Source organism: Mucor velutinosus (assembly GCF_035048745.1).
Source record: "Mucor velutinosus strain NIH1002 chromosome Unknown tig00000041, whole genome shotgun sequence".
Taxonomy (NCBI): Eukaryota; Fungi; Mucoromycota; class Mucoromycetes; order Mucorales; family Mucoraceae; genus Mucor; species Mucor velutinosus.
In genome coordinates, this window is record NW_027041905.1 from 1,142,665 (window position 1) to 1,163,628 (window position 20,964).

Genomic DNA, 20,964 nt, shown 5'->3' on the forward strand with positions numbered 1-20,964 from the left:
TCTTAACGTATTTTTCAAGGCGCATCTAATCATGCTATTTATAAGAGGTGTTTCGATTGAATTACACGAGCTCTTTCTGAAAAAATGAAATGAGGTTTATAGCTAAAATGTTGAGGTTTTTCATATGAAAGTTTCACAAACGTGTTTTCAGAGGTTGCTTTGGATCGAGAGAAACATTTTGATTCATGATATACCATAGTAAACGTCTTCATTATCAAGGTCAAAAAACGCGATCGTTTGATTTTCGATGAAAACCATGAGGTACCCCTCATGCTTTTTGGCCGATTTTTCACCGCATATTACCATACTCTTCGATGTTTTAACGACAGAACTTGAAGTTTTCTACACTCAGTTTAGTGGTTGAATCAACGAGGGTCAGCTTAAATAAAAAATAAAAAAAAAGTTTGGTTGTAAATTTTTGGGCACAATCCCCTCCAATCTCCCCTGGCATTTTGATTTTTTCTGCTTGCATTTTGAGTTTTTTTTTGCCTACTTTATACTTCACTTTCGCCTACGTCGTTTCATTTTGGCCAAACTTCTGGCTTGCTGATGCCTACATTTATTTTCTTTATTTAATCAATTTTGCGTGTATTTCTAAGCTGCTACATATGGTGGTCCTCGTTGGCATCAGCAGTGATATCTACATAGAGGCTCTGACGTTTGTTTACTTGAGATAATTACCAAACCAAAGCTGCTACATACATTACCATAGGCAGAAACAGTTAAACAGCCATCCGTTTCTAAAAATATCCGAAAATGAGGAAAGTAATCTAATTATAATCGACATTTGACGCCATTCAAATTAATTGTGTTCCACAGACCCTGTAATTTGTCCTCAATATTTGTCTGATGAGGTGCTTGTTCTCGAAAACCTTTTTTCTCTTTCTCTATAAACAAATATCACCATGAGTAGCATCGAAGACGCAAAGCTTCTTAAGCAATTGAAGAAGCAAGAACTTAAAAAGCTGGACAGAATGAAGCGAATCCAGAACGGAACTGCAACTACACATGACAGAAGGTTGTATAAAAAAGAACGTGACGCCATGAAGCGCAGACTTGCAGAGCAAGAAGCAGAGAACGTTGCCAAGAGAAGTAGAAGTAGAAGCAATGGCAGTGGATCTGCAGATGAAATGTACGCACGACTTGAAGAGGCACGACAACAAATGGATGAAGATGCTGATGAGTTTGGTATGTGGGTGGACGACGACAGTCAGGATCATCCAGCTCCAGTTGAACGTGTAGAACGAGTTCACAATCGTAACTTCAACCCGAAGAAGCAAAGAAAGCAGTTCTGGGCGGAAGGCAGTGAAGCATTGCTCACTGCATTCATCGAGTCTTTCAAGAGGTGTGGCGAGCCCGACTTTAGACTCGAGAAGCCCTTGGAAATGGAGAAGCCTGCTAGTTGCAACTGCTCAATCAGACGCACCTCTGACTTGACTGGATTCATGTTTGGTGGTAATTGATCGTACAAAATTAAGCTTTTCATTTTTTATTGATTAAATTGCTGTTTTAGGACCTTCGAAGTTCTCGGTGGCATACTGTGATCATCAATCTCTTTTGGAAACCCTTGTGCTCTGTCAGATGCTCCCAACTTCCACTCAACAACCAAAATCGGCAATCCATTTCTCAGTTTTTGAGTATGGTAACATTGCCAAGCTAGATGGCTATGTTTCCAACCATGGATTCACCAAAATCTACAATTCTTGGTGTTTGCAACGAGGTGGATTCAGCAAGGACGTAAGTCTACCCCTTGGTAGTATGATGTCCGCTTACATGTATTCTTTGATTGTAGTTCATTTCGATGGATGCCTCTGTATATAACATGCTTCAAGTGATTTACAGAAATGTTCATAAGCATGCAATGGATCGTCTGCGTGAAGAGAATTCGTTGGCTTTGCAAGTAGGTTGCTATGCTTGCCATGTAAGTTACATGATTATCGTATGCAACTTAGAAAAGCCTGGAGCATCTCTCTAAACAAAAATGATAGGGTGCTGAACGCAAGTTTGTGTCCATGGATGGTAATTTTTCGTGGAGAAGACGCAAAGATCGCAACTCTAGCAAGAACAACTGGGAGCAGGGCATCTTTGCTCCGTCAAGAGCAGAGAGTGCCTTGGTGGCACCTCCTGAGGAAGTTGAGCGGTTCAATGATCACACTGAGGTCACTGACGAAGAGGTACCTGAAAGATTAATATATGAGGCACTTTTTAATAACAATTATGTCAAATCAGTGCTTACTTCGAGATCTTGACAGTGACTTCAAGGCCGGTGTTGACCATAGACGACAAAATGGCAACCGATTTGATGAGTGTGGTGTGTTCTCTTTGAACTGTGCCAGACATGGTATTGTCGAGCGTATCTTTGACATCTTTGGTGGCGAAGGGTAAATCAACAAGGAAAGATGCGACCTAAGAAAAGCTAACATCATAATTTGTAGACGCAAGTACGCTTTGGCTGCAATCAGTCATGTGGTTGATAACTTGGGAGACCAAGAAAAGCTGGCTGTCTTGTATGACATCGTTTGCATGTGCCAAAAAAGAATAGAGGTAAGCATTCAGCTTGTTCACTACTCATAATCTTAAATGCCTTGTTTGATTTAGGAGTCTGTCCCTCTCATAAATAGACATGACCCCATCTATGGCGTAGCCATTTTCCATGCTTTGGCTCACAGCCTCAACTGCCAAGTCAAATACTTTCCAAGATATGTGAAGGGTATGGCTCTCACAGGTAAGCGACTATGAATTTCTCTGTGAACTGTAAGACTGTTATTAATTCATCCAATTTATAGATGGCGAATCTGTTGAAAGAGTGTGGTCCCACTGCAATCATTTTGTAAGCATGTCTCGCAATATGAGCAAGGCCAACCGACACGCTCTTTTGACACAGGTCTTGGACAAGTATAGAAGTGACAAGATAGATTCTTTGGGTAAGGACCTCGCATATGTTGACGGACGGAGACTGACATAGCTGTCATTCTAGCCTCTTACATCAACAGAAAGTACAAGAAGGTGCTTACAAAAATGCGTCTTCTCAACATGTCGATAGCAGAGTACAAGAATTTGGAGCAGGAGTGGCTCAAACATGCAGATAATCTCTGTATTTTTCCTGATTTTTCTGGCCTGGAACAGATTCAAAACAGTGCTGAGAGAGTGGAAGCTTTGCGTAACGCAAAGGTACACTATCTGATTTTGGTTGCTCAGCATATGACGCTCATCAACAAGGAGACAAAGAGGTAAGCTTTTAATCAGTAGAGAATTACAGATCTAACCTTGTTGTGCTTGCAGCAAATTTACTGGGTATCATGTTGAGCACTTGAGAAAGACCTTGCTTGTCAAGATCCAACTCATGGAGCGCCAATTTGAGTTCTTGCCTGTCAACAGGCCCAAAAATTTCAAGGATCCTCTGTTTGGCGAGTATCATGTCCAAGTCAAAGACTGCAGATATGATGCTCTAAACAATTACCTTACTCACCTCCTCTTTGCCATTGTCATGAGAGAGAAAAAGCTGCATCAACCTGCAGGCTCCTCTGGTAAGTCTTATCCAAGTTTCGGAATGGCTGGCAAGGGTCTAATGAACAATCTATGTAGGAACTGCCAAGGCAGCCCGTATTGTAATCTCTCTTGAAGCATTGCACCGGCTAACCGAAAAAGTCATTAGTCGCATCAACGCTTTAGTGTTAAAGTATTTTGGTAATATAAGCAATTGAGTGGTTAGGATTTTGTACTCAACAATATTCGCATTAGATGGTGCTGAAGACAAGATGAAGATGACCGTTGGCAGGGAAGTTGAAAAGCTGAGAACTTCAGCTCAAGGTGAGAACATCTTGGGACTGTCGGATGCCCTGGCAAACTGGCATCTTCTGAACAGACACGTCGAGGAGGCAACACTGTTAATTGTAAGGCCATCAGATGAAGCCACCACTTGAATCGTGTGCTCACCAAATCCAAACAATAGGAGGAATCAAATAGGTTTGTCTCCAACCTTACGAAGGAGTATGATGAGATGGAGAGGGCTTTGAGAAGCCAAGAGAGCCATTTGCTGAGAAGGCAATTCCTTCAAACTTGTCGCCGGCTCTACGTAGCCAAGAAGACCTTGCAGCAGGTCAGAAACCAGGTCCAACCTACCATCAGTCTTACACCAACCCCAGATGGCTCAACCAACGATCTGGTGGTCATTGAATATCAGCAGTTTGAGTTGCTCAATGAAGGTGATGCTGTCGCTGAAGAAGATAGCGAAGATGATGATTTCGCGGAAGGTGGCGATGATGAAGAAGACCTACAGGAAGTCTTACGGGAGATCGGGGATGCGTCATTGGGTAGGTAGAGCATTTTCCTTTTTTCCAATCCATTAGACTTTTCTTTTTCTTTCATTTACTTTATAAATTTCCCAAAAGCTGTATGTTATTACCAAAAAAGGCTATACTTGATCTATTTTTGATAGATGATTGCCTTCACCAAGACGAAAAGAGCGATTGGTCAATGTTACTACAGGAGAAGGGTTGCTGAAATTTAGAAATCTTCTTTTTCTCTACTGATTTTTTTTTGTCTGGTAAGTCCAGTTGCATACGTTTGCAGTAAGACCTAGCCCATGTGTTCTCGGTTTAAATCAAGGAATGAGATGGATCGCTTTCCTATTATTGTCAACTGCCTGATTCTATGATATGACAGAGCTATTGCCATTTTTATTTAAGACGGTAGGTGGTAAACGTCTAGTAGGCCAGAATACCTTCAAAATAGGGGAGAACTATTGCCATTTTCTTTTCGAGGTAAGTGTGCTTCTATTACTATAGTAAACCAATATCAATAAATTGCCTTTCTACCCTTCATTTGATCTCGTTTCCCTTGTATTGTTTATTTTTGCGTAAAATACCGTTCACAAAAATGCTACATAGCATAAGAGTGTTTTTTTTCTTATTGATTAAGTCATGATTCGATAGAAATAATGTCGAAATACATTAACAAAGTTATGCATCACCTTGAACCACGATGACAGTTCTACACACACGACACTTTCACAAAAAAACAAAGCCAAGATCGTGCCTTGAACCAGCACCTTTACTTTGACAACTAGACGCTCTACCCAAGCAAAAAAAAACATCCCAGATAATTTCTAAGAATTTATATTTCTATATTGTATCTTGTAAAAAAATTGCACGTGATCAATTTTTGTTATGTTGATTATAATGTTGATTACTTCGTATATAATTGCTATATACTATTAGACGAAAGTATAAATAATACAAAATATATGTATAATTGGTTATAATTTATTAAATTGCAATTTGATGCCTAAATTTACCGTCAAAGTGATGGCATGCTTGGGAATGTTGGTTTGAGATGATACCAAGGACCAATTACCATATAATACTTGGTAACATCGAGCGGCAAAGCATAAAGAAAGATAGAAAAAAATCAGTTTCAATTGCTTGTGATAGTACATGGCTAGAGTGTACCGTATACAGCATTTTTGGTTGTAGGTTATTAACAAGAATGTCAGCAAATGACAATATGATACGAGAAGACATAGTCTGTGATCATTAACGTAGTGTTTTGACATTCAAGGATTGCAGTAATCAAAGGAGCATATATGGCTTGAAGTGGAATAAATTTTTAACAGTTTTGAGTCTTTGAAGTTGTAGCTCGTACAGACAATCCATAAACCACTGCATAGCTAACGTCTGAAATGTCAAATCTTTCATTAGCACTTCCCTAAACATATGCCGTATAATTCGTTAACGGTATACATCGATTCAACTTAAGTGAATCTACTGTTTGATTTTTTTTTCTTTCTTACATGTGTCGTCTTTTGATATATCTCATGTCATATTGTACTATTATCAACACATGGTAGTGGCTATCCGCCATTGATACTCCTTTATGCGTTGTTAGTGTACTTTCACAATTTTTGTTTGTTGACAGCTGTACAATGATTCAGAATACTATATATTATCACTTCTAGATACGAAGAAATGTGGATAACGCCTGCTCTCAATTTAGACATTAATTCTGTTATTCTGACGGCACCAGATTGTCTTTGAACCTGCTGAACATCCCAAACGTGTAGTTTATAAGAAACTTATTTGGTTTTGGTTTCTAAAATGGTTGTTGGCAAGATATAGTTGTCAAGCCCAGATACCATCATATTTCACTTTCCCTGACAATCAGATGTATCACAGTAGAACAGACGTAGAGTACGCGATCATGAACAAAGACCAAGCAACATCTGAACCACTACTTGGTATTTCATTAACAAACGAAATTTACAAAGCCAACGTGTACTAATCTTCGAAGAAGCTTTTATTCCTCAAGATTATAACGCGAGCGCGCTTCAGTAACTTGCTCCTGGCTGGCCGTACCTTCCAATGTCGAAAACAAAACTTTGATCCTTTTCTTGATTTCAAATTCATTAAAAAAAGAGAACATGAAAGCAGTGAAGTAAAGAAAACAAGGTCTCCAAGAACGATCATTTCGTCCTCTCATTGCCATATACAATAACATGGTCTCCTCAAGAGGGTTTTGCTCAATCAGAGCAGCATCAACCTTTTTAAAGATGAGCAACCAGTCTCCAACCTTGTCGCAGAAGTCCATTCCAAGATAGCGCTTGTTGTAGTTGCTCATGTTTAGCTCCGTTTGGTGGCGAAAGCGAAGCGTGTAAAATGCAAAGCACATTCGGAAGATCTGCATCTCGGAAATGGGCGGCTGCTTACTCTTGGTGCGCTTCAATTTGAAATCATTGATTGCTGCCAACAAAGCTTGCCAGATGTTCTCCTGATCACCTTTAAAATCGTTGACTATCTGGTTGCCTCATCACGCAATTTGTTTCTTCTTTTGTTGTCGTTTTTCTTGTCTTGCTGCTTTCTTTTCTTTTCTTCTTGAATTTCTTCCTCAATTATTTGTTGCTTCTTCTGCCCAATTTCCTCGGCAGTAGGGTGAACAACAATTGCTTCAGGAGCTACTGTCAGGGCTGCAGCATTAGCGGCTTTGGGCTTACTGCCTGCCCGGTAACCGGTTTTCTTGCGTTTTGGGGATGCTGCAGTGGTAGTATCTGATGTAATATCTAGTTGGAGAGCAGCTGATCTGTTGCGTGTTGTGGGTGGCATAGTATTTATGTGGTGAAAAGTGAGCTGTATTAACTGAAGTTGTTTCGTTAAGAGAGATTCAAACGTTTAACAGTCGTCAACAGTTGGGGTCCCTCTAGATGTGGGAGATGCTATGACCTACAATCACTACATGAAATGGATATAACTAAGCATTAAGGTCTTTGATAAGTGGTTTGAACAATTGCAATCGAAGTAAAATATGATGCTCCATGGTAACCATTATAGATTGCAGTATATAACAAGAGTATGGCATTCAAATTCATAGGCCCATGGCAAAAGATACTCCATGCCTATGGTACCTTGCTCTATACTTATGGCACTATATACTCCATACCTATGGCACCCTGCTCCATACTTACGGCACTTTATACTCCATACCTATGGTACCCTGCTCTATACTTATAGCACTTTATACTCCATACCTATGGTACCCTGCTCCATACTTATAGCACTTTATACTCTATACCTATGGAACCGAGTGCCATACTTACGGCATGTTGTCTCGTAGGGAACTGCGAATTTGCTCGTGTCTCTATCGTGCCAATATGAATGCTTGAATCATATCTTGTCATTGCTCTACGTTGCCCGCGATATTTGTTTTTGTAGCTCGAGTTTCTTTATCATCTGTGCAATCCTTGACTGAAAAAAGGAAGGTAAAGGTCAAAGATCCAACACAATGCTACTTGGTGTATGTGATATTAAAATAAAAACAAATATTTACTGAACTTTTGGAAGAATATTATTTCAATTATCATTTTCGTCCCCTTGAGCGTTGCTCTTATCTTCATCACTGTCATCATCATCAGCTCACAGCTTTTCAAAATAGATGGTTCTGTCCTTAAAGCCCTGAAGCAATGTATCCATCGAATTGTCGCCGTCATAGACATCGAAGGACGTCTTCCCGTCACGAACAGGAGGAACAATGCCAGTGGGCCATCCAACCATCTTCACGCCCAAACTACGCATCTTCGCGTCATTGAACAAAGACAGCCAAGGAACACATTTGTATTGTCTTCTGCTAACTTCATCTATCCTCAATAAGATTAGCAATCCTATTTATTTAAAGATTATATACTATCACACTTACTGAAGGCTGCAGAGACTGCAATCTGCAAACTTTTCTTCATGTCCGTCTTGGTTCGCTTTCTTACTGGCTCATGACCAGTGGCAGGAGAGGTGATAACAGCGGCATGGGATGTGATAGCAGCAGAGTGAGCAGATGGGCCGCGTAGCTTTGCTGGGATCGGCAATTGCTTAGAGTTGGGAGCGCAATCTGGCACTCTGGAGGCGCTGTTGATGTCCTCTTCATCTTCATCATCGTCACCACTACAATAGCTACGATCATTGTCGTCTCCATTGTCACTCTCATCATAACTGCTGAAAACGCCTTCGGAATCAGCCTCAGCATTTTGATTATCCTCGTTCTCATCGTTCGTGTCAGTATCAGTACCAATGTCATTACCAACAACGTCAACAAAAGCGACATTGACAGCATCAACATCCACATCAGATTCAACAAGAGGAGTCACCTCAGCCTCATCGGCCTCAGCATAACTGTCATCCTGGTCACCAAAAGCCGGCAAATCGATAACCGCAGGCACTGCGGCAGGCAAGACAGGATAATGCAATTGCTTGCGTTTTCTTGTCTGTCTATGAGGAGCGGGAGCAGCCCTTTGTGCTTTAAAAATCGGTTATCAGAAATGATGAGTTTTGCTGTGCCAAATGCATTTTCCAAATCATTTACCTTCAGTAAAACGCACTACAGAGTTGCCCAACACCATTCTTCTCAAACAGCTTACGATTGAGAATGTTGAGAGTTTAGCATTGACAGTATTGACGCATTTCGTTGTCATAGCTATGAATCAATGTGCAATCAATTTTTTTAGACTCTACATTGTACCAGCAAGACGTACAAGAGTACTTACCTGAATTACTATACAAGCCTGGAGGATACAATTCCTCATGCAAAGTATCAGTGTACGTTATCAAAAAAGCATGGGTGTTGTAGTTGGTCATCAAATACTTCAGATTGTTGTTCATTTTCTTCATATCATCTTCAAATTGCTCGCTTCTAGCAAGCAAAGAAGGAATTTCAGCATTGTTTGTGGCGGCTGCAACTGACTCCAACCGCCTTCTTTCATTCTCTCCAAGCACGCGGTACTCGGCTGAAGTCAGTGCGGACAGCTCGCCAAAGGACAATCTCTCCTCCTTAGGCCTAAGCTTGTTCTTGGCAGCCATCTCTGCCATAAATACCGACCATTCAGTGGCTGGAGAGCCTTTCAACATCTCTATCTTGCCGTGGAATTCGTCCAGCTTGTCAATGAACAAGTTGCCACAGACGAATCGGCGAACCTTGTCTTCTGAAAGCCTGTGGCTGTTGTCATCACTGTTCACGAAATCGTCAACCAATTTGTTGACATTGCGGAAGAGCTCTTTTAATGAGCTAGTGGTCTCTTGAGCAGTGGGCAAGTATTCAGGCAATGACATTTTAGTTAATAAAATTAGGAAGAAGGAAGTTTGAATTGCGTTTCATTGGCTCTATTAAATGATCTTTACTGCGTTCTGATACGAATGTTTACAATTGTTCGTCACATTAAATCTAAGGTTTACGGTTCCCCTGATTGAGAATAAAGACTGACGATTGATGACACTGGATTAATTCCACAGGTTGGATCCAATTAAGCAACATCAAAACATATATTCTGCTTATTCATATCATATATGGAAAAAAATTGGTACAGGCCATCACTAATGAAACCACATCCACTGGAAGATCTCATCAATGCTTGCATTTCAAATATCCTAGACACTGATTTATATCAGTGGGACGACATCGCCCCTCACTTGACAATTCATAATGGTCAAATGATGAAGATTCGCGATAATGACATGACTTAATCATAGCTAACTATATATTGCACTGTCCTGAGTATTCTGCCTGAATAATGCGAAAACTCTCGAATCTAATCTTCTTCCATTTGATACAGTCGATCATATTATAAAATTTACATCCCCAAACTAAACCTTTGAAAATCAATATTACCTCGCTATGATTATCAAACAAGGCCAATATATAATCCAGATGGCAGAGCATTAGTCTTACAGCATACAACGCTAAAAGAATCATACAATACTTATCAAAATGTTGTTTGAAAATTGAGTAAATCGTTGGTTCTTCATACGCGCCTTTTTCGTGCCATATTTATGAATTATAAAGAATGGGAGTAAAAGGTATACTAAGCCCCAGGAACTGAGACGTTATTCTAGACCTAATCATAGCATTGTAGAGAGAACAGTGATCTATTCCTGTCGTTAATTTAGAGCCTGTGTAATCTATCCATACATTTTGCAATCTAATAATAAACCTCTCCACAGCCAAATGCTCAAGCTGGATATGAATCATCCTACGCGCAGCAGCGTGTTCCCACCAAAAGACGTTATAACGTATTTTTAGTATGAGGAGCCAACAAACGTAATATGTACAGCAAGTAAAGGCTTTCATTTTGATTATCAGGCTTGCTACGTTATCAAGTGTTGATACCACGTAGACAGACGTTCTTTTAATGGGCTTTTTGGCGGTTTTTACCGCAATGATCGAATCAAGGAAGCGCATGTAGAGGGAGCATTTTGGCCAGAAATCGCAAATAGTGGGCTACAGAATATGAGAGATTTTTATTTTTTATTTTTTTATTTTATTTTTTTTATTTTATTTTATTTTTTTTCCTACTCCAAAGGGAGGCTCGATGTTTTGACGGTAAATTTATATAAAAAAATTTACAAATTTACTGGTTAAAACAACGACAGTGTTGTTTCACATAGGTCGATTTTTGGCCATGTTTTTTTGGTCCCCAAAAAGTTGAGCAATAGTGGCAATAAGTAACTGCCAGATGAGAGCAATTGTTTGGCGCTTTTCCGACGGTATAAAACCGCTTCTAACACGAGAAAACACGGCTCAAATCCATCCAACTTTTGCTGTGTTTTGCCTACTTTTGAGTGGTGAGAGGCATAACAAATATATTGATTGTTGGTATATGATTTGTTTTCATTGATGCAGACGCGGAGCACTCGAAAAGAATCAGATCCGCAGTTACAAAGGAGTTTTGCATGATAGTGTAAGGCTGACAAGCTGGCATTACTAGGAAATTAGATGAAAATTGTAGTATTTTGATGAAGTGGACAAAGACGGTTATCAACACTAGTGTAGGTCGGCTCTCACCAAAGTGTAGAGCCACTCCCAACGTATATTACATTCTGAACAGTCTTTACTATTTAAGAAAATCGGCCATTACATATCGGCAGCTTTGGACCAGCAAATCTGACACTCAACCAGCAGCCGACAACTAGAAAAGCCAAGATTGCAATTCAAACTTGGATCGTACTTATGCAAAGCCACACACATATACATGATACATGAGACAGAGTGTAATCAAGTCTTTCATTTGGTTAATTGTGCATGTATTGAGATGAACTGGAGAAAGTCTTGAAATAAGGCTATCTCAAGTGTACCTGAGTTGGGGTTGAATTTCGAGATTTTTTGATTCTGTAGATGCCGACACTCTCGAATGCAATGTTCTTTCCACTTCACAGCAAGTATTGACTTGGCGCGCATTTTGCACCTTTGCCTTTCAGCTTCGACTGGCTTATATAGGCTTTCTTGATAGCGATCCACAAACTAATCAAGGTACGATCAAAAATGCCACATCTCTTGCCCAATTTGGAGCGTGACATGTAGATTCCAACAAGCAAAACAAAAGTGTGATGGCCTTTTTAGGCTTGTTCCAGGGTATCATCGAATCAAATGCATCAGTTTGGGAGGGTGGAAAAATATCATGCGATAGTCAATGCTTGATTTACTACAAGATTACTTTATTTTAAACTTAGAACAGTGTGTGTGCGTGTGCGTGCATGCGTGTGCGTGCATGCGTGTGTGTATATAAGAAATGAGACAGAATGTGAATATATGTGAAGGTGTGTACAATAAATAAAAGAAAAAAAAAGAATAAATCAGTTGGTATCAATAACCATATCAGAGGCAGAAGGTGAGTAATCTTCAATCTCGCCAATGTCAAAATCATGTACTTCCATGACAGTTTTTCCATCGTCCGAATTCGGTGATCGTTTACGCTGCATCAATACTACTGCCTTTGTGTCTGAAAACTGTATCTTCCAAACTGTCTTGGCCGGTTGTGTAAAGTTACGAATCAATCGACCTTGCTTAATATCCCACAGTTTGATTCTACCATCATTTCCAGCACTGACCATGCGACGGTCATCGAATTGTAAACATGTTACTGAGTTATCATGGGCCGAGATTTGTTGTATACATTCGTAATGTTGAAGATCCCAAACACGCAAACATCCATCTGATCCACCACTGACTAATGTAGAGCCCGATAGCTGAAGCTGCCCGACAAGCGACGTATGTCCATGCAAGGTAGCCAAACATTGTCCCGTCTCAGCTGACCACACTCGAATGTTGGAATCCAAAGAGCCAGTGACAATTTTGTGTCCATCGAAAGCAATTGCGTAGATTTGAGTATAATGGCCAGTGAGTACATGAAGACATCTGCCAGTGCGCAAGTCCCAGACTCTTGCTGTGGAATCATAGGAACCAGACACCACAATGTTGCCACTGATTTCCATACATCGAACACTTGCTTGATGTCCTTGCAATACAAATTTCAATTGACCTCGTTGGATGTCCCATACTCGCATGGTGGTATCTCTCGATCCGGTCACAGCAATTCGTTTATCCTTCATCTTGAGACAGCGTACGGTTGAGTTATGGCCTCGCAATGTATGACGTAAAGTGCCAGTATTTAGGTCCCAAACGCGAACATCCCTGCTCATATGTATTCAGCAAGTGCAATGCGAGAACAATCGGGATTGGGACTTACCTATCGCAACCACCAGTGACGAGAACACGCTCGGGATCATGCTTTTCTCCACCTTTGAACTGCAATGCCCATACACCACCCTCATGGCCCTCCAATGTCCGCACCTTCTCGGCGGTGTTTGTATCAAACACTTCAATTCTATGGTTATCGCAACCAACAACAATGTATTTCTCATCATATTGCAAAGAGGTAACCAAGCCCTCACCAAATCCATCTTCTACAACCTTTACCTTGCCACCATGGGCCCAAGCAGCAGCAATATTGTACTTTCTCTTGAAATATTCTCTGTAGGAAAAGTTTCGGCGTTGGCTCGGTGGTTCCAATAGTTCTCCGCCGCATATGCTAGAGTTACGTCTTCGATATTGGTGCTTCATACAGAGAGATTTCCAGGTAGCTTCGTCCTTGAGCAGCGAGTTCCACAGAGTAGATACAGTAGCAGCCCTGGCCAGCGTCTTCGGGTCGTCGATAAATGTCAGGATGTGGAGCGAGATCTCTATAGGCAGTTCTTTGAGGAAATCGATTTTCAATCTGGGAGCAATCAGGCTGTTGAGATAAGTCAGCTGAGAATTATCGCAACTGTTAATAATTTCATAGAGCAAAAACTGCTTTTGCTGTGGTGGCAGTTGCTGGAATGATTGCTTGAGATGTCTCAGGTGATTTAGTTGATCTTCGCTGAAAGAGAATTCATCTGACAACGAGGGCGATGAATTTTGCGACGTTTTTAGCCTCTGCGATGGCCTGTTGTTGCTGGAAGAGGTTGGCAGCGGAGTACTGCTACTGCCTTGTGATGATGAGCTATTAGTAAAGTTGAAATTGGGTGGTGTTGCAGGTGGAGAAATGTCGTCTGGAGAGCAAATGTCCATGTTGTGAAAATACATGCTGTGAGAGGAAACGAGGTAAAAGAGAGCAAGAGAAACTAAGAAAAGAGACAAGGATAGAAAAAAAAAATAAAAAAAGGTGAAAGAAGAATGGAAAAAAGGATTGGTTGGGTTCAGGCAGCTAAATGTGTGTTTGCTCTGTGTGTTCTCTTGCTTCCTTCACAGAATGTAGTGTGTGGTGATTGAAATAAGCCACAGTACAGTCGTATTGGTGTACATTTAATGGGTCAAAAACTCCTTTAAAATCTTCTATGCTTCAAAAGGCAATTATAAATCAAATTGTCATGTAGACCATCATTAAGGATGTCTGATGTGCAGTGTCTATATATTTAAAGAAATCAGAAAAAAACATGCAACTCCTTGATTTTCTTTTTTTTTTCTCTTTCGCTTTTTATATTTTTCACGTATTCCACTGAATCATGCCAAACCATCCTCCTTTCTTTATTCGAGGTAAATACCACTATATTTGGGAATAAGCATTGGTTAATGCGTGAAACCTCTTCTAACTCCGTATGCTTTCAAGATGAGTCGCAATCTTCTGTGTTCATTGTAGACGATGATTGTAGCACATTGAGTCACCAGTCAGCCAAATCAAACGAATCAACATATCTATCACCAAATGACATTAAAACCAAGTACAGATCGTTCGAGTCAGAGAGATCCATGAGCAGCACTGAAGGCATGTCCAATTGCAGCAGATGTTGGTACCTTGATTTTGTCGTGATCTCTGCTAGGTCCTAACAGCTAATTGATAGTGCCTTCTGATCATATCCACTCTGAGCCAGCATCCAATGCATCCTTCTGGGCTACCCTCAATACCAGATCAAAATACTATCTGCCCATTCTTCAATGGCTGCCACTGTACACAAAGCAAGATTTCTCGCAAGACGTCCTGTCAGGACTATCGCTGTCTGCTCTGTTCATTCCTCAAGCACTATCTTATGCAACTGCACTTTGCAGGATTCCTGCCATTCATGGGTTATATACCGTATCGGTTACAACTTTTATATATGCATGTTTGGGCATGTCTCCGTAAGTGTAAACCATATATACATTGTCATGGGCTATTTGTATTAATACATCATCTCATTTAGCCAACTGTCAGTCGGCCCTGAAGCTACTGTGTCATTAATTACTGGATCGGGCATAGCTCATCAGCAATCATCTGCAAGACATCCATTTGATCCAGAGGCATCTGCTGCAATAGCTAGTTTAACTGCATTCTTCGTTGGTCTATTCACGCTTGCATTAGGCTTGTTGCGCTTTGGTTTTCTAGATAGTCTGATGAGCCGTGCCCTGTTGCGAGGCTTTATCACTGCTGTTGGTGCGGTGGTTCTCGTGCAGCAGTCCATTCTACTATTGGGTTTGGGTGATTTAGCTACGCAAGTAGGCTTGACGCCAGATTCAACCACCATACAGCGTCTCCTATTTCTTGCCTCTTACATCAGTTATTCCGACCCTCTTACTTCGGCATTCTCGGCAGTTGTCTTGTTCATTCTGGCCATTGCACCTCTTCTAAAGGCGCGATACTATGTCATCAGCAGACTACCTGAAGTGCTTTTGGTTGTCGTCTCAAGCATCCTAGTTTGCAGACTGTATGGACTGGATAAAGCTGGACTAGATGTCTTGGGCCAAGTAGGTGGGCCCAGTAGCAGCTTTAATCTACCTCTACCTGTGCCAAGCATGCCCATATTACCAGATCATGCTGACATCAAGGCCATCATTGTCAATGCTGCTATTATCACCATCATTGGCTTTGTCGAATCCATTGCAGCTGCTAAATCGTTCGCAAGAAGACACAACCATTTCGTCAGTGCCAACCGAGAATTAGTCGCATTAGGCATTGGTAACATTATTGGAGGCTTCTTCGGCTCTTTTCCAGCCTTTGGATCAGTAAGTAATTAACATACAAGGAGAAGCTAGATAAAATCGTCCCAGAGGAATGGAATAGGAGGGGACGTGATGTATTCAGGGATAAATTTCTGACTTCTGTAAACTTTACTAGTTTCCTCGAAGTAAGGTTCACGAATCCGTCAAGCCAAAAACTCAAATGTCCGGATTGCTATCGGGTGTCACCTGTCTGATTGTCACTGGATTCTTTCTGCCACAGCTATTCTATCTGCCAACTGCAACCTTAAACAGCATCATCTTCACGGCCGTACTAGCCTTATTACGGGAGCTTCCACATGATTTGAATTTTATGTGGCAAGTTCGTGCATGGAAAGATGTCGCACTGATGGCAACTACATTTCTGACCACCATGTTCTTTTCATTGGAGGTAGGCACTGCTGTCGCTGTCATGTTCAGCTTGATCATTACTGTAAAGCAATCCAGTTACCCTCGCATTACTATTTTGGGTCGGGTCAAGGAAACGTCATATGAATTCAAACCAATTCATGATTCTAAAGAGAAAGTAGAACATCTCAAAGATGTATTAATAGTCAGAATTGAGGAGCCTTTATATTTTGCCAACACGGGTAGATATATGTGCATTTATGAAATAAGAATAATTTGGCTGCTGACACTATACATGCGCACACTAGGTCAATTGAAGGATAGACTTCGAAGATTAGAACAATTTGGTGACATGGCTGTACATCCATCGGAGCAACCTAGAAGAAATCATTTAGCCTTTATTGTTCTTGATATTGGTGGCATGGAGTTTATTGACGCAAGGTATGTAGAGCGTAAGCGTTGGTGTGATTTGCTGCGATTAACACCGTACATACATGTAAAGTGCTGTACAGATTTTGTATGAGATCATTGCATCTTATCATGAGCAGCGTGTTCAAGTGCTGCTTGTTAACGGACATCCGAATGCTATGCCTCTGATCAGCCGTGCTGGTATATTGGAGCTCATCGGATCTAATCTTTTATTTGAAAATGTCACTGATGCTATTCAGTCAATAGAGCAGGACATCCAGTACACATCTTTTCCCAATAGCCACATGCTAGGAGAGAGCAGTTCTTCCTATTCCTCGACCTAACTCAATTATTGCGCCTTAATGAATAAATGCAAGCATCTCCGCATGTAAATCTAGGCTTCACAGATAAAACTCTCTCTAACAAAATCATGCAAAATGAATATGGACCGAACCTAATTTAAAAGTTGTGTAAAAACGTCATCATTATAGATCAAGTCATAGTGTTTATGCTACTACATCTGATGTGTTGATGAAGTTTCAAATATAACTACAATTTCTTACCTGAGTCTTTTGCTGTATCATGTTTTATAAGGATACATCATAGATGACATGATTTGCACTTATTTGTTGATGTAATTTGAAGTCGTTCCCGACTAAAAAGAACATGCTGGATGACGCTTGCGATAGATTATAGTACACATTGTAAAGTCAAAATAGAAATCTGTACTTTTATCGACTCCATTTGTATTTAAGCGGGAGAGTACAGCGCATTCGGTGCTACATTGTATGTAAATTGCTGCTGGCTCCTCATTGACCTAATAAATCATAGCAGAATCTGGCTATTTTACACGCGAGCTAGAGTTTCTGTGAAGGAATGCACCTTCGATGGAGTGTAACTTCTAATAAACGTCCACTAGTACTCGGTAATTGAAGCGAGCTTTTTTTTTTTATGTAGGTATAAACAAAGATTTGCTAGTAGAAATGAACTTATTGGGTTCAAGGAGGATGGAACGGATCTCAAGTATTTAGGGATTTGCAATGGATCTATTTTTGGTTGGTGCTACTTGTATACAAATGAATTGCATCCTCCTTACGCGTTCCAAATCCTCTTTTACGACGTATATCTGATGCCCAACTTGCTTAGAAGTTTATTCAATTTTCATTTAAGCACAAGCTTATGCTTTCTGGAATTGCATTCTTGTCTTTGATCTGACACAAGATCAACATTTTGATTCGTATCACAACAGTATCAAAATAACTCCCTTTTAAAAGAGGAAGTCCATGTCCCGATAAGATAAGACTGGAGAAAAGGGAAAAGTTTTCCAGTCTCTTTCTCCCCTTCTTCACATCCTTTATTACCATGAAACAGTCGCCTGATATTGAGCAAGCCAATCCAAACAGAAGATTGTCTCACCGAAGCTCCCTTTTTACAGTAGCACACGAAGCGTTACCTCCTCCAGTTCACTTTGAATCGCATCGTATCAGTGATGAACAGCTCAAAAACTGTTCAAATAAAAGAGTCCGAAAGTTCTACGAAGTAAATAGACTATGAGCACATCATTAACCTCCCCTCTTGAGCAGCTGTATTCAACACGTCTCTCTTCTAGCATCAAAATTCAATGATTTCTCGCTTTGTGCAAGTGGATCGAGTAGTCAATTCTTTGCAAAAGGGGGAATCTCCTTCAAACGACTACTACGGAAGCCTTGGAGGAGATGAAGAAAGAGGTTTTCAGGATGAGAATGGTAACACAATACCGCTTGATGTTGGGGCAGGAGAACACCAGCCTCTAATATCGAGCAGATCAAGCACGCCTGATATAGAATCGACAAAGTCTCCCATGTGGATCATCCATCTAGCCATCAACTTGTCATTCTTTGCCAACATTACATTGTTTGTGACAAAGATCATCTTGGCCTGGTATTCTGGATCTATGGCCCTGTTGGCCTCTGCATTTGAGAGCTTTTTGGATATTGTCAGTAATGCCATCATCTTTTTTACAGTGCGTATCATCCGCCAAAAGAACTATTATACCTATCCCGTTGGTAAATCTCGTATGGAGCCACTGGGTATCATTGTATTTGCTGTGGTCATTACCACTTCATTCTCTCAAGTGCTTATCACTTCAATTGAGAAGTTGACAACCGGAACTGCCCCTGAACAGATTGATCTGAGTATGTCTGCTCTGATCATTCTGGGCGTCAATGTGGTAGTAAAAGCATTGCTGTGGTTCTGGTGCACTACCATCAAGGGAAGCTCGAGTGTGGAGGCATTAGCTTATGATCATGAAAACGATGTGGTATTTACTATAGCGAGTACTCTGTTTCCTCTGGTGGGCAACTATATGGGATGGAACTGGCTTGATCCTGTGGGTGCTATTTTACTGTCTATCTACATCATCTACGAGTGGATGGCTGTGTTGATCGAAAACATCAGAAGATTAACAGGCCAAGCAGCAAGTGCAGATGATATCAAGCAATTGACCTACATGGCCTACAGATTCTCAAAAAAAATCACAGCTGTCGACACTGTAAGTTGGTTTTTGGGTAGCATTGAGTGTACTCTAACTGACCCACTTGGGCGTAGGTTCGTGCTTATACCATGGGTGAACGTCTTTTGGTCGAAGTGGATATCATCCTCCCACCTGACTGTCCCCTCAAGGAGGCTCATGATGTAGGAGAAGCCTTGCAAGACGCATTAGAGTTATTAGAAAATGTAGAAAGAGCCTTTGTTCATTTGGATTATAATGCTGAACATCCCATTGAACACAGAAGAGTGGTGGATGATGTGGGATTTAATACATAAATATATATCTGATATGCACTGAATTTTGTCCTTTATTGTATGAATGTAAATCTATTTCTTGCTTAAATACTTTTGGCACTTCTTTTTTAATTGTGCTGCTGTTTGCTGGTATACGTTGAGTTCTTTATCCCAAAACATAGCCTTGTAATCCTCGCCATGCTTGTTGATCAACTTCTGGATCCAGTCTGTCTCAAATTCTGATTGATGCTTTTCGCGGTGGAAGGCGTTGGCGGCTTGTGCTTCAAGTGCTCTCACAACGTCAGTCTTTGCCTCAACAGGTGCAACCTCAGCATCCAGAATCTCGTCATGTGTCTTTTGTTCACCCACAATAATGCGCACAACATTGCCATCATCATCACGCTGGATCAAACCCTCTCCTGGACCCAGCGACTTTTTGATTTCCTCAATATCATCCTCTGTTAACTCTTTGAGCTCTTTCGGCTCTGTGCTACTGTTGGCTGCTGTTGGCTTTGGTTCGGGCATCTTTTTTTCTCTACCACCAGATTCACCGTTTAACGAAGTCAACAAACCAAGCTTTTCGTAACTACACAAGCAATATGTTAGATCCACAATTGAGACTTTTAAGTAGTCTAGTTATTTACTTTTGTCTTAATGTCAACTTTTTATCCCAATTGGCTTTGATGATGGAATTACCCTATAAAGCTGCATGTTAGATGACATTGGATGGACGGTTGATGATGTGATTGAATATTACATGGATGGTAACTCTCTTTCTATGTCTGTCGGCTGTACGTCTAGTGTTTTTGTTGGTGTTTTTTGCAGCTCTCTTTTGACGAACGGTACCCATGATATGCGATTATGATGTTTAATTTGACAGGATCAGGAAGAAAGAATAGAAATCAAAAAATAAGAAAAAATATTTCACCAAGAAAAAGAAGTCTCCAGGCTCTGTGACCATTGATGATTCGGTTTGACAGGAATCTCAATTTTTAATGTAGGCTGGTATGTGATCCGTGGCATTGGGAGCAAGTCATTCACTTATGGGTAACAAGCAATAACCAAATTTTTCTGGTCATTTAAACCTGCCAAAAAAAGATTAAAAGCAACAACATCGAAGCTGGGCTCTGAAAAAAGTGTAAATCAGGAGCTTCATTTCTGGAAAGTTTGGTCGGGTCTGATTTTTTAGGCACTGTAGATCCACGAGAGCTAATGCTATAGCTTTAAGTGGGGCCTCAAACGATAGATGCTTTTTGAATCTAAACAATGAATACTGCGAAAGGTGCTTTGGTGCAAATTTAGCGCAGGCTTCCCTCAGAAAACCTATAAAATATATGAAAAAACAAGACTATTTAGACACAAATTGTGAATAGACTGTTCAGAGTAGTACCGTTTAAAGCACATTCTCATTTTGTACCAAGTTATGACTAATGTGATTTTAATCCTGAATTTTTGAACAAAATTCTTGACTAAAAGTCGTGAAATATAAGGTATTAAGTAAATTCATAAAGGGGATGTGCATTTGGGGCTTAAAGCTTTTACATCATCCGAGTGTGTTTATGCTTCGGATGGCTCTCTACCTTCGCTTCGCTTCAGTGAGAACCAACCTGCGCAGCGGCAGCTCGCACTACCGATTGTCCTTGCGTATCTTATCAAAACACTACTGCTTTCATGTTGACCCTCTAC

The 20,964-nt window shown here is 40.6% G+C and overlaps 7 protein-coding genes across 7 annotated transcripts; 3 read left to right on the plus strand and 4 right to left on the minus strand.

Moving 5' to 3' along the window:
* Positions 1 to 905: 905 nt before the first annotated feature.
* Positions 906 to 4,321, plus strand: ATC70_000540 (uncharacterized protein; the record flags this gene model as incomplete). The annotated part of the gene is made up of 13 exons (XM_064819954.1): positions 906 to 1,455; positions 1,514 to 1,737; positions 1,793 to 1,921; positions 1,989 to 2,174; positions 2,230 to 2,381; positions 2,436 to 2,544; positions 2,599 to 2,725; positions 2,787 to 2,924; positions 2,978 to 3,230; positions 3,283 to 3,527; positions 3,586 to 3,687; positions 3,742 to 3,893; positions 3,953 to 4,321. 13 exons carry the CDS (start codon positions 906 to 908, stop codon positions 4,319 to 4,321), a joined length of 2,736 nt encoding a protein of 911 aa, XP_064683874.1.
* A 2,467-nt stretch (positions 4,322 to 6,788) lies between these two features.
* On the minus strand, positions 6,789 to 7,097 carry ATC70_000541 (uncharacterized protein; the record flags this gene model as incomplete). Its single annotated transcript, XM_064819955.1, has 1 exon — positions 6,789 to 7,097. One exon carries the CDS (start codon positions 7,095 to 7,097, stop codon positions 6,789 to 6,791), a length of 309 nt encoding a protein of 102 aa, XP_064683875.1.
* Positions 7,098 to 7,904: 807 nt separating this feature from the next.
* Positions 7,905 to 9,584, minus strand: ENV7_2 (Serine/threonine-protein kinase env7; the record flags this gene model as incomplete). The annotated part of the gene is made up of 4 exons (XM_064819956.1): positions 7,905 to 8,125; positions 8,185 to 8,775; positions 8,842 to 8,952; positions 9,023 to 9,584. The coding sequence occupies 4 exons, from the start codon at positions 9,582 to 9,584 to the stop codon at positions 7,905 to 7,907; spliced, it is 1,485 nt and encodes a 494-aa protein (XP_064683876.1).
* Positions 9,585 to 12,101: 2,517 nt separating this feature from the next.
* Positions 12,102 to 13,857, minus strand: ATC70_000543 (RRM domain-containing protein; the record flags this gene model as incomplete). The annotated part of the gene is made up of 2 exons (XM_064819957.1): positions 12,102 to 12,939; positions 12,995 to 13,857. The coding sequence occupies 2 exons, from the start codon at positions 13,855 to 13,857 to the stop codon at positions 12,102 to 12,104; spliced, it is 1,701 nt and encodes a 566-aa protein (XP_064683877.1).
* A 434-nt stretch (positions 13,858 to 14,291) lies between these two features.
* SCL1 (Proteasome subunit YC7alpha/Y8 (protease yscE subunit 7)) lies at positions 14,292 to 16,859 on the plus strand (the record flags this gene model as incomplete). Its single annotated transcript, XM_064819958.1, has 7 exons — positions 14,292 to 14,322; positions 14,396 to 14,572; positions 14,628 to 14,904; positions 14,967 to 15,765; positions 15,878 to 16,349; positions 16,416 to 16,548; positions 16,610 to 16,859. 7 exons carry the CDS (start codon positions 14,292 to 14,294, stop codon positions 16,857 to 16,859), a joined length of 2,139 nt encoding a protein of 712 aa, XP_064683878.1.
* A 1,018-nt stretch (positions 16,860 to 17,877) lies between these two features.
* On the plus strand, positions 17,878 to 19,320 carry COF1 (cofilin; the record flags this gene model as incomplete). The annotated part of the gene is made up of 3 exons (XM_064819959.1): positions 17,878 to 18,054; positions 18,125 to 19,045; positions 19,102 to 19,320. The coding sequence occupies 3 exons, from the start codon at positions 17,878 to 17,880 to the stop codon at positions 19,318 to 19,320; spliced, it is 1,317 nt and encodes a 438-aa protein (XP_064683879.1).
* A 51-nt stretch (positions 19,321 to 19,371) lies between these two features.
* ATC70_000546 (uncharacterized protein) lies at positions 19,372 to 20,128 on the minus strand (the record flags this gene model as incomplete). The annotated part of the gene is made up of 3 exons (XM_064819960.1): positions 19,372 to 19,864; positions 19,923 to 19,975; positions 20,036 to 20,128. The coding sequence occupies 3 exons, from the start codon at positions 20,126 to 20,128 to the stop codon at positions 19,372 to 19,374; spliced, it is 639 nt and encodes a 212-aa protein (XP_064683880.1).
* Positions 20,129 to 20,964: the final 836 nt, after the last annotated feature.